At 38.7% G+C, this 11,737-nt stretch overlaps 1 protein-coding gene across 1 annotated transcript in view; it reads left to right on the top strand.

The window, feature by feature from the left end:
- LOC111159009 (testis and ovary specific PAZ domain containing 1) overlaps positions 1-7,830 on the top strand; it is a 110,998-nt gene extending 103,168 nt beyond the window's left edge. The window contains 3 exon segments of the mRNA XM_022521371.1: positions 830-1,033; positions 3,850-4,033; positions 7,611-7,830. Of these exon segments, the coding sequence (XP_022377079.1) occupies positions 830-1,033; positions 3,850-4,033; positions 7,611-7,830 (608 nt within the window).
- The last annotated feature ends 3,907 nt before the right edge of the window (positions 7,831-11,737 follow it).

Genomic DNA, 11,737 nt, shown 5'->3' with positions numbered 1-11,737 from the left:
AAATTCAAAGAAAGGGAATATTAATGTGGGCAATAGTAGATAGTGCTCTTGAATCCTAACACTCAGGTTTTATATGAATAGGAAGAGAGTCCATGTTAAGGGAAGCATGAGCAAAAGCTTTGGGTCAAAATGAGCTGAGTGATAGGTTCAGAGTGGCAGGTTACCACTTCATCAGAATGTTAACCCAAGGGCATCCCACAATGCTTTATCAGTCAGGGAAGTTCCACTGGTAGAGATGTTCAGGAAGAGACGAAAAGGTAAGGAGATTAATTTCCTGCTAAGGCCTGAATCACTAAAGGATGCTGCAAATATTAAAGACCAGAGTCTAGGTTATAGATTGAACTGACTAAATATAGGGAATAAAAGACTGGCAGTGACTTCACTTTCTTCTAAGTGAGGAATTGAACTAGAAATACCTAACGAAAGATTTGTTTTTGAGAGAGAATATTAGGGGGTGATTTATTTTTAGTCATGGGAAATTAAGTCTGAGGTCTTAACTGTAGACAATGCAAGCAGAACTGTGCAAGTCATTCATTTTGAGACACTGCAGATGCAGACACATGTGGGATCACAAATGGGTGTTAATGCAGCCTCTGCAATAATTGTCAAGCTTCCTTTCTTATTCTTTGTTACAAAGTAAATGAATGTGTTTGCTTTTGTTGAATGCTTATTTGTTTCTTAGTCTATAAGATGATTGCATTTTAGTGACTCTGACTCCCATAGTGGGAAGCAAAGTGCCAAGGGGAACAGAGAGAAAGGAAAAGTAGTGAGAGAGAGAAGATGGAGAGACTAAAATCGATTTCATTATACCCTTTTTTTCCCCCCCCAGAAACTGTGGAGGTCTCACAGTATAGCCTTCTCTTTAATAAACTTCTGGATGCCTGTATAGAAAGCAACAGTCTTGGTATGTCATCCTCTGTAGCAGAATTCATGATTTCAAAGAACATCCCTATTGACTTCTCCTTTCTTAGAAGATTAATTACTTCTTTAGGAAGGAGTTGTTTATGGCTCAAAGCCAGAGCCCACTACAAAAGTAAGTTACATTTTAAAAAGTTTATATTTGATACATTAGTTTGACTTTGATTTTCTAACCCTGAAGCCTTGTATAATTTTTATGACTAGGCATTTAAATATGTAAAAAGAACAGTGGATACACATTCAGATAATAGTGGTCTACCCAGATTTGTGCTCTCTTTGGAAACTTACTCTTTCTTGGTTTTTTGTTTTTTGGGTTTTTTTTTTTTTGTTGTTTGTTTGTTTTACTATATCTTCATTTCTTTGCACATCAGTATGCCCACTGGAGGGTGCACAAAGGAAATAAATGACAGCATTTGAACCAGTTTGGCTTAGCTTTTAAGTATACCGGAGTAAAATAACTGGTAGAATGAAGTTTAAGGAGTATTTATATATTTTATTCATCCCTGCTATATCCTGATCTTTATAAGTTAGAATATTTTATAGCAGGCCACATAAGGAAGTACAGAGGCTGCCATTACTGAACATGATACATAAGTTTTTTGCATGGCTCCTAGTAATAGAATATTGTTAATCTATTTACAGTTGTTTCTCCCTAACCAGTAAGCCTGGAAAACTAATGCTTTCTCTAATCCCAGCCACCTCACAGGTTTTTGAATTGGGAAGTAATTTTGTATAGAATCTCGATCCAGAAAACAATTCTTTTCTGCATTCCTGCAGTAATTTGTTTTAAATTTACTTTTTTTTCCTTTTCTTTTTTGAGAGAGAGTGAGCGAGAGGGGGAGGGACAGGAGAGAAAGAATTCTAAGGTTGATCTCACAATCCTGAGATCATGACCTGAGCCACCCAGTTTCTTCACATCCTCACCAACACTTATTACACTGTGTTTTTTATTTTAGCCTTCTTGGTGGATATAAAGTGATATTTCATTGTGGTTTTGATTTTGCATAATACTAATGACGTTGAACACCTTTTCATGTGCTTATTGGCCATTTGTGTATCTTTTGTGGAGAAATGTCTGTTAAATCCTTTACCCATTTTTTTCTTTGTATGTTTCTTAATTGTATTTATTGGTTGAGTTGTAAGAGTACACACATATATACACATGCACATAATATACATATAGATATATATACACTCTGGATGCAAGTCCCATGTGGAATACATGAATTTCAGTTTTTTTCTCCACTCTGTGAATTGTCTTTCCCTTTATTTATGCCTTGGCTTTGCTTTTTGTTTTCAAACTAATAAGAAGGCAACTGTCCAGGGACAATAAAGTTGCCTTCCTGATGGCTCCTGATTTGCTCTCCCTAGTCCTAAAAATACTGATTTTCTCTCAGAGCTGAAAAGTCAGGAAGGGAGATGTTATTAGTGTGTCCTTCCATTGTTTTTCCTGTAAAACCAAATGGGAATATTTTTCTTTTCAAATTTGCTTTTAGGGGGAAAGTTAATGATGGTAAATTTCTATTCAGTTTGTTATTTTTTGTTTCCCCCATCTGGTCAGCAAAGTAAAATAAGAATGTATGTAAATTATACCTATCAATAGCTAGAAAAGTTAATGAGTTGATAGGGTTCGTCCTCTAAGAGACCTAGGGAGCTGGGACTACCTAGTATTTAGGAATCCAAAATCTGTGGAGTCAGAAGGCTGGGGTGATTCCCAAAGCCCCTTTACCTATCACGTGGGAGTCACTATACCTAATTTCAAAGGTAGTAAACTGTCAGTTAAAATTAGGTAAAATCTATGTGTTTAACACAGGTTCCTGGCACACAGTAAGTTCTGAAAGATGAACCATCATCATCCACATTAGATTTCTTTTTTTTTTTTTAAGATTTTATTTATTTATTTGACAGAGAGAGAGATGGTGGATGGTGAGAGAGGGAACACAGGGGGAGTGGGAGAGGGAGAAGGAGGCTCCCCCCTGAGCAGTAAGCCTGATGTGGGGCTGGATCCCTGGCCTTGGGATCATGACCTGAGCTGAAGGCAGCCACTTAATGACTGAGCCACCCAGGAACCCCCCCACATTAGATTTCTTAAAAAGAACTTATTCTAACAAAATATTTTAAACAACTTTTACATACAGATTTAAATTGGTTTCAGTAAAACATAACAGTATAATACTATCTATATACAGTTTGGATGTCTTAGGACTTAAGGGGATTTCCCTATATATCATTTGTAAGAAGCACCTAAACAGTTTAAAAATTAAATCTCTTTTCTTGAAAAGTAAAATTTTTAGAACATGAATTGGTGAGCACCTACAACACACTGAGCACCTACAGGAAAGATATATATTTTACTTATTTTTATATCTAAATAGTGCTTAGCTCAATGTCACACATAGAATAGACAGTAAATGTTTATTACATAAACTGTAACAGCAGTATAAATAAGTGCTCAAAAATAGTATATCTGTGTGACAGAAAAATCTTCAAATTATAATTTCTACTTTTTTCAACATTTTGGATTCATAATTCAGGATAGTCAATAATTACAAATATATGTAGTTGCCATTAGAGCAGATCCCATTAAAACAAAACCCGAGTTGCTATTCTGGTTTTTTAGTTACTCTGAAATTGTGTTGATTATGGTTTGAAATAAATGGGCAGTTGCCACAATGAGGTTCAAAAATTTAATATTTAGATCAGAGTTTTTAAAATAAATTTCTTACTTCATACTTAATGTTTCAGAAGCATTTTACAAAGAATAATATCAAATGTACTAGGATATATAATTTGTATAATAAACCATGTAATTTGTATAATAAGCCTGATGTGAAGAATCATTCTGTAAGGTAAGTAATTAGTCACCTGTGGAAGTCTAGCTTTTCACCTTTTGGGGTTTTAGTAAAGTTTGATCTATTTTTTGATTTCCAGGTGCTCTTTCATTGGGTTGCTACCCACCATTGGAGGGAAATTTATACAGAAAACTTCTACTGATTCCTTCCTATTTATCTGAGATTGAAATGCTTTTAGCTATTGAAATCTTCCTGGTATCTAATGCTAGTAGTATTCAGAGTCCTGGAACTTCTACACAGATACTGCAGATAGTTTTGAAAAGGTTAGTTGATATAACTTCTGTTTGCATGCTAAAAGCAGCTCATGGCTCCCTACACCTGTCCTAGGATATAAATATTTTTGTATATATTTTATAATAAACATTATATATATTTTCATGCATATTTTATATACACACAAACACATATACATAGATGTGTATGTATGTATATATACATATTTACATATTTATTACATGTAATATTAGTATATTAGTATATGTATTAGTATATGTATGTATATATTAGTATATGTATGTATTTATAAACTTTGGTAACATTTAAATTGAAAAAGGATTTGACCTGTTGGAGACATAAAACCAAACAAGCTGGTAACATTTAATAAACACATTAGCAACTTCAAAGATGCTGTCTAGGGACAGAGAAATGGATCTTTTTTAAGAATCAGTCTTTCTTGTGTACAGATAGATTTTTAGATAGGTATCTAAAAGTTACTTATCTTTCTGGTCAACACAGAAGATCTAAAAACCAAGTCTAAAAGGGAAATATGCAATGGTTTATTTGATTCAGTAAAGAATTATGTCGAACATAAAGCCATCAGCCTAGTTTCTAGATTTTGAAGTGTTGTTATAAATGCATAATATTATAATGTAGCTGTTGGAAAGACTGGTATTTCTTCAAATTTTGTGTAAAGTCCCAGAATTTGGGCTTACACCACTCCAATTCCTTATCGGCCTATCCAGGAAACTAATAAAGATCTCATGTTTTAGAGTTTTTTGACAAGAAGATTTCTTCAGTTTACTGGTGGTATAAACCACATTATCAGTTTGGATATCCTATCAATTATCTATTACTGCATATAAATTATCCCCAAACAGCTTAAAACAGCAAATATTATTTTAGTTTCTGTGGGTCAGGAATTTTGGAATAGCTTAGCAGTATGGTTATGGCCTAGGATCTCTGAGGTAGTGGGTCAGGAGTTGAGGTCACCTACTTGATGGCTTGACTGAGGCTGGAGGATCCATTTTCTAGATGGCTCATTAACATGTCATTGCCAAGAATCTTCAGTTCCTTGAGTGTCTTCATGACAGCTAACTTATCTGAAAGAGTGATCTAAGAGAGAAAAGGCAAGGAGGAAGCTACAGTCCCTTTTATGACCTTTATCAAGAACTGTGAAGGCTCTATTTGCAGGCTACCAGTCAGTCTGACGTAGTCACCTAGATCCTAGTGTAAGACACAAGATTCTTGCATTGGAGACAGAAGATGTTATTACTTATGGTACAGCAAGCAATATGATTATCTGCATATATGTATCTCCTGTTTTCCTCCCCGAGTCCCACAGATGGGCCCAGCTGGATACCTGTACATGCACTGGGTTCTGTTACAGAAGAGTAATCTTGAACTTCAGGGGACCTATTATAATGAATGATAAGCATGCCTGCCCTGTTGCTCTTCAGAGAAATATCATCTCTATCTTGTGAGGCTATAAGCAAACCTACCCTTAGCTCTAGAAGACCCTGTCTTTGTCTTTCAAGGTGGTCCACTATATAAACATCCTTGAAATGCAGAACAAGAGGTAGTCAGTGTCTCTGCTCTCAAAACTTATAGAAATGCAGAGACCCAGAAAGAATTATCATCTAATAACCAGTGTCCAAAGGTACACACTGTCATTTTTGCTTAATTCCATGTGTGATAGTGAGTCATTTAACCTAGGCCATACTTAAGGGGAAGAAAATTAGAAAATAATTTTTTTAAAGTAGGTTCCACATTGGGCTTGAACTCACAACGCTGAGATTGACCTGAGCTAAGATCAAGAGTTGGACACTTAGCTGACTGTGCCACCCAGGCACCCGAGAAAATAATTTTAGGTCCACATTTTTTTAAAAACCCACTACAATTAGCTTTTTTTTTTTTTTTTTTTGGTTTTAGCTTTTTTTTTTTTCTGAGGGCCTCCTTCAGTACTTCTGTGCACTATAAGTGGCATGAGGCATTTGGGCTCCCCAACTTGAGGGTTTGATTTTCTCATAGCTTTCCATTCCCCACATATATGCAGCCTTTTTATTCGTTGTTGAATTTGGGGGGTATTTGTGACCTCAGTGCGAAACTAGTGACATGCCTAAATCTTTAACTTTGTCCCAAACAATATTATTTTCTCTATTATTATCATCCTGAGACCTGCCTTGTTACACTAACCTCTCTCAGGGAGAATGTTCTTCATCTTTAGGCTTTCAAAAGCTACATCTAGTTGGCATATGCCCAGTCCACCAGATTTTAGGCACCACTTAGGACACTTACTACATTCAGTAGTAGAAGGCACCTGCCAATCCTTCCTCTCTGTGATGACTGGTTCAACTTGGTGACCAAGCCGAAGTCCTCAATCGCACCATTCTGTGCCCCACACTAAGGTGTTAATGCAAGGAGACTCATTTTTGCACCTTGTTGTTGGGCCCTGCAGGTGCCAAGAGCAGGATACAGTGAACACAAACAACTGATGCCTAATGTAACAGCCACATCTCTATTTTAAACACTTCCCACTCCCTATCTCTTAAGGTAAACAGTCATAAAAATTTTATGAAATTTGGAGACTGGTAGAAAAATTATTAGAAAAGTAAACTGTAGCACTTAGTGAAGACTCTTAAATCAAGACTAAAAAAAGTAACTGGAAATTTAGTAAAGACATATAGCTACAATTCAATTCTGTTACCAAATGTTAGCTACCTGTTAAGTATATGCTTAGAATTAAAAATAGCTAATATCAAGGTAAAATACGTGACTGCTAATAACTCCAAGTTTCATTAAATTCACTATTTCTGTACACATTACAGTGAATAGTTATGCCATTATCAACTTTCACAATACAGAGAGGTTATTAGCTGTGTTCTAGGTAAGTGTTTTTCAAACTGTGGGTTGTAGCGCATTTGTGTCGTAAAATCAATTTTGGGTATTGTAACCACATTATTTTTTTTAAAGATTTATTTATTTGAGAGAAAGCACATATGGGGGAGGGGCAAAGGGAGAAGGAGAGAAAGTCGTAAGCAGACTCTGCTGAGTGCAGAGTGAGACTCAGGGCAGGGCCCGATTTCACGACCCTGATATCAAGGCCTGAAATCAAGAGTCAGAAGCTTAATAAACTGTGCCACCCAGGCAGCCCTGCAACCACATTATTAAAAAAATAAAAGGGAGGCTGGGTGGCTCAGTTGGTTAAGCATCTGCTTTCAGCTCAGGTCATGATCCCAGGGTTCTGGGGTTGAGTCCCACATCAGGCTCCTTGCTCAGCGGGGAGCCTGCCTCTCCCTCTGCCTCCTTCTTCCCCTGCATGTGCTCTCTCTCTCTCTGTCTTTCTCTGTCAAATAAATAAAATCTTTCCAAAAAATAGGAGACAGTAGAAAATAGAGTACATTGCCTTAAGGGTAAGTCTTGTGAAACTTCCATCTTTATGTCTGAGGGTATATACCGGGTCACAATATAAAATGTCTTTTACTATGTGTCTTGTTTGAAAAATTTGAAAGCCACTATCAGAAGAATACAGTAAAAAAGACTCATAGCTTAGTACCAGTAAATGTAGATGACTGTTTTTAAAGAAACTATAGTTTCTGACTTTGTGAGTTGTTCACTTTGTAGATGTGAAGAAAACAAATCTCGGAGCAAGGATGAATATCAAGCTGCAGTGGAAAGATTAATTATGGCTGCTCGTATATCAGATCCAAAGCTCTTCATTAAGCACATGACCGTCAATGTTAATAAGGAACAGGTTTATAGTTTGGAACACTGTTCTGCCCTGAAATGGTTGAAAGAGAATATGAAGTGGGCTGGAAAGGTCTGGCTTTTCAGTAACCATTAGTTAATAAAGGCTTTTTTTTTTTTTTTAAGTTCAAGTAATCATTGTTGAAAATAAAAGGCAGTAAAAATACAGTTTTCACTATATTCACCTTTTGCCCTTTACTGGTTTATATAGTAAGTTAATAGTTTCCAAACACTAAAAGTTTGAAGTATGCAAGATGGTTTTATCCACACTGAAAAGTGATTTTTCAAATTACTTTTTGACTTCTCTTTAACTTAGGTAAACCCCTATTTATTCTGAAATCTAAACAGTGGGAGATCACAAACTGAATATTGTGCAGCATTTAATAAGAGGGAGACATAAAAGGGAAAGGTGAGCAGGTAACTGGAGTTTCCAGATAAATCTTCAGGGACATGAAATAAGTTTATAAACAGTACAGAGTCTAAATCCAATTCTACATCTGTAATCTAGAATAGTAAATACTAATGAAAAATGATTCAAATGCTAAAATTCTAGGGCACGTTCTGAGTTATACCAAAAAATTTTTAAATTACTATCTGAATAATTTTCCTTTAGTGTATCTTACAGTGTTTGTATTTTGAAAATTTGTAATTTGTTGCATTAGATATGACTAAAGAAAACAGTATTTTAAACATATATCACAACATAAATACCCTAAGGACTGTTCCTAATCACCTTACGAAGTTTAAACTCCTTTTCTCAAGTCCTCTGGATCTGTAGCACATTCTCCAAGGTGATCATTCTCAATCCTTGATTTAACACTTAAAAACAGAATTTAAAATCACTTAGAAAGTCTGAATAAAGTGAGTAATAAAGAGTAAGTCGTGACTAAGGGGATTGAAGGTATTTCCTAAAGTTTTCAAAATATGGTAATAGCATCACTGGAGTAAGTCTATACCCTCCCAAGACTAAAAAAAGTTAAATCCTAGCACTTAACAAAATGCCTATTATCATATGATGAAATGTGAAATGAATACTAGAACAGGGTATGGAAGTGAGGCAGAGGAGAGGTAAAGAAAAATGCTCACTTCTCTAGTATGAAGAAACCCGGTGAGAGTAACTGCCATTACTTAAATGCGGCACCTAGAAAATAGGTTTGGAGATTAATACCCTCAGTTTGAGGCACCTTTGAGGACAAGCGAAGAGAATGGTAAGTGGACACTTAATAAATTAGTCCTTCCTATTGATGGAAACTGAAAACCAAAGAAAAGAGAGAAATAGACCATTTAGATGTCGGTGACCAGGATGCATCTGAAAAGATTAAAATGCGCAAGATGATAAATTAAGCTTTTAGAAAAAAAAAAAAAATGGGGTTGGATGGAATGGATCACAAGTGACCAAATTGTCCAGAGCAAGAGCCGTTAGGGATGAAACAAATGGAGGCGTCTTTCTTTTTTCCCTCTCTGAACAGTGCCAAAAGGTAGAGAAAAGAGCGGTTGTTGCATTTGCCTAATTTCACTTGTGGCCATTCCTGGGGATAAAGCCACCGACCAAAGTAAAGCTAAATCCCAAGATGAATAGTTCTAAAAAGGGGGGCGGAGGGAATGCTTAAGGTTTGAAAATAGCAAGATCTCGAAGGGACCAACGTAAAAAAATGTAAACTGGAGAGAATGTTTAGGAATTAGCTATGTTTCTGTAAGGTATGCCAAAGGGCATACTTAAGTAAGACCTTTAAAAAAGCTTTCAAGAGAGCCGACCTAAGGCTTCAGCTCCGAAAACGCGACGGGCGATTCGCAAGGCCAGCCTCGCCCCCTCCCTAGGCGCCCGGGTGGGGGACGGGGCGGGAGGGCGCTAGGCGGCCCGGCGCATGCGCGCGCGTCCCCCCCCCCCTTCTCCAGGCTCCAGCGCGTGCTCGGTTATTCTCTGCTCCCCATCCTGTCCACCCCGTTCCGGTCAGGCCCCGCCACCTGCCGTCTACTCATTTTCCGACGCCCGCCGGCCTAGCCCGTTACGTCTCGGAGGGCTCATTCGCGTCTCTCAAAGCTTTCCGCGGAGTCCCCTCCCGGCCGGTCGGTAAGAAGGCGGAGAGGCAAGGGATTCAGGAGAGCGGGAACGGCAACAGAGTCACCTGGGCACTGTTGTCAGCGAAGGCCTGCGGTCTGCTAGGGTTTCCCCCCCGCCAACAGCCCGCTGCGCGCAGGCGCTCAGGGAAGAAGGCCGGGCGGGCGTCGGCCAATGAGAGCGCAAGCTCGGCTCGGGCAGCCTGCTGAACTCGCCTCGAGCGACCCGCCGCGGCCGGCGCCGGAAGGACGCGCGAGCGGTGCGCGCCCGACTGGGATTTCAGGGCGGGGGCTCAGCGATTACTGTAGGTAGGAACCTGTCAGCGGGTCCCGTGGGACGAAGGCCGGTGGGAACGCCGGACCCTGCGGCGCGCGCCCGTTAGTAGGGCTGGCGCACCAGTGCGCATGCGTCTCCGCACAGGCCCGCGGGAGCAACGCTCCTTCCTTCTGTTATGGGGTGGGAGGTGGAGCGGGTCGGGGGGACCCCGTGCGGCGGACGCTGGCTAGAGCTGTAAGGAGCACGACGGCAGGGCCTCCAGTGGTGCATTCGGGCTGCTCAGCGCAGTAAAAGGGGTTCGGGGAGGCAGCGTGCAGAGTCACCTTAGGTCCACGTGGTAACTTCTGAACTGAGGCGATGCCAGGGCCCGGAGTGTGCGCACCGCATCTGTTTTAACTTTAGAAATGAGAAACCAAAGGCGGTTTACGTTTGTTTCCGACTATGTTTCCCCGTAGTCCATTTCATAGAAGTTGTTTCCGACTATGTTTCCCTGTAGTCCATTTACCATAGAAGTGTTGTGATTCAAACCTCCTAGCAAAAGATTTAGAAGGAAGCTAAAGAACCTAGGTACTTTGTTTTTGCTATAACTTATTATTTACTAGGACTTGCTGCTTTGCTTTGTCTTGGCCCTTTTCGCTTCCCTGAGAAGTAGTCAACTGAAAAGCAATGAAAAATTGCCTGCTTTTGTTTCTCCTTGACGAAACAAACTCCTTTTAAAAACTTGCAATATAGTTACTGAGATAAGTTCACAGTGAGAGTAGCCTGAGGATATTAACCTTTGTTAAAATAAATTACTTTCGAATAAAAACTGTGCCAAATGGCCAAAGACCAATCCTAGGACCTTTATTTAACAAACACTGTTACTATTTGTGTATCTGTCAGAGGTAAGCAAAACCCTTTTTCTCTAAAAAACCCATACTTTGGCTTTTCCACCAAATTAGATACTTCTTTCTCCTAGGTTTGATCTGTAACTGCATAGATTTATTGCCCTAGCACAGAATTTAGGTTAAAATCAGAAATTTTCATTTTATGAAATACAAGCTGACATTACTATTAAGTGGATTATATAGTGACCATATAAGATGCTTTGTAAATGAATTGTGACTTTCCTCATCTTCCAGCCTCAATCCAGAGTTCTCTGTCTCCTTGGAAAATACTTTTCAAATCCACTCCCCCTTCTAAATATTGTACCAGAGATTTCCCCCGTAATACTCAATGCATGACTGTGTTATTTCATTAATTATATTTTATAATTATCTTTATTTTGCCACTTCCTCCGTCTTTCCTAAACTAAATTTCTGGACAAGTGGGATTGGCTTAATGTTTTTTTATTCCCAGTACTTTGCACAGAGCCTGGCGCATAAGAACTTGGTAAATGCCTGTTGATAAATTAGGTGAATTAAGGACCCAGAGTGCTCCCAAGCCTGAAGAGTTATTTTATAGCATGCCTGAGGCCTTTTCCAAATGGAAGAATAGTAGGCTACATGGAATCTGCTTAAAAACCACCCATGTAAAAATTTGGACACAAGAAGTTGACCTGTGTGCCCCGGGCTTTCAAACTGTTTTTCACTAGCAAGTGGGAACACCCAACTCTGCTCTGAAGCAGTGGATTTTCAATCTGCTAAAAGTCATTTTAACTTTCTGGGTTCCTAAGTCCTACAAGGGAAAG

This window comes from Enhydra lutris, unplaced genomic scaffold (genome assembly GCF_002288905.1).
Source record: "Enhydra lutris kenyoni isolate GAN:26980312 unplaced genomic scaffold, ASM228890v2 scaffoldscaffold66, whole genome shotgun sequence".
Lineage (NCBI taxonomy): Eukaryota > Metazoa > Chordata > Mammalia > Carnivora > Mustelidae > Enhydra > Enhydra lutris.
Note: the sequence above shows the minus strand (reverse complement) of the source record. Positions and strands in the feature narration are given on the sequence as shown.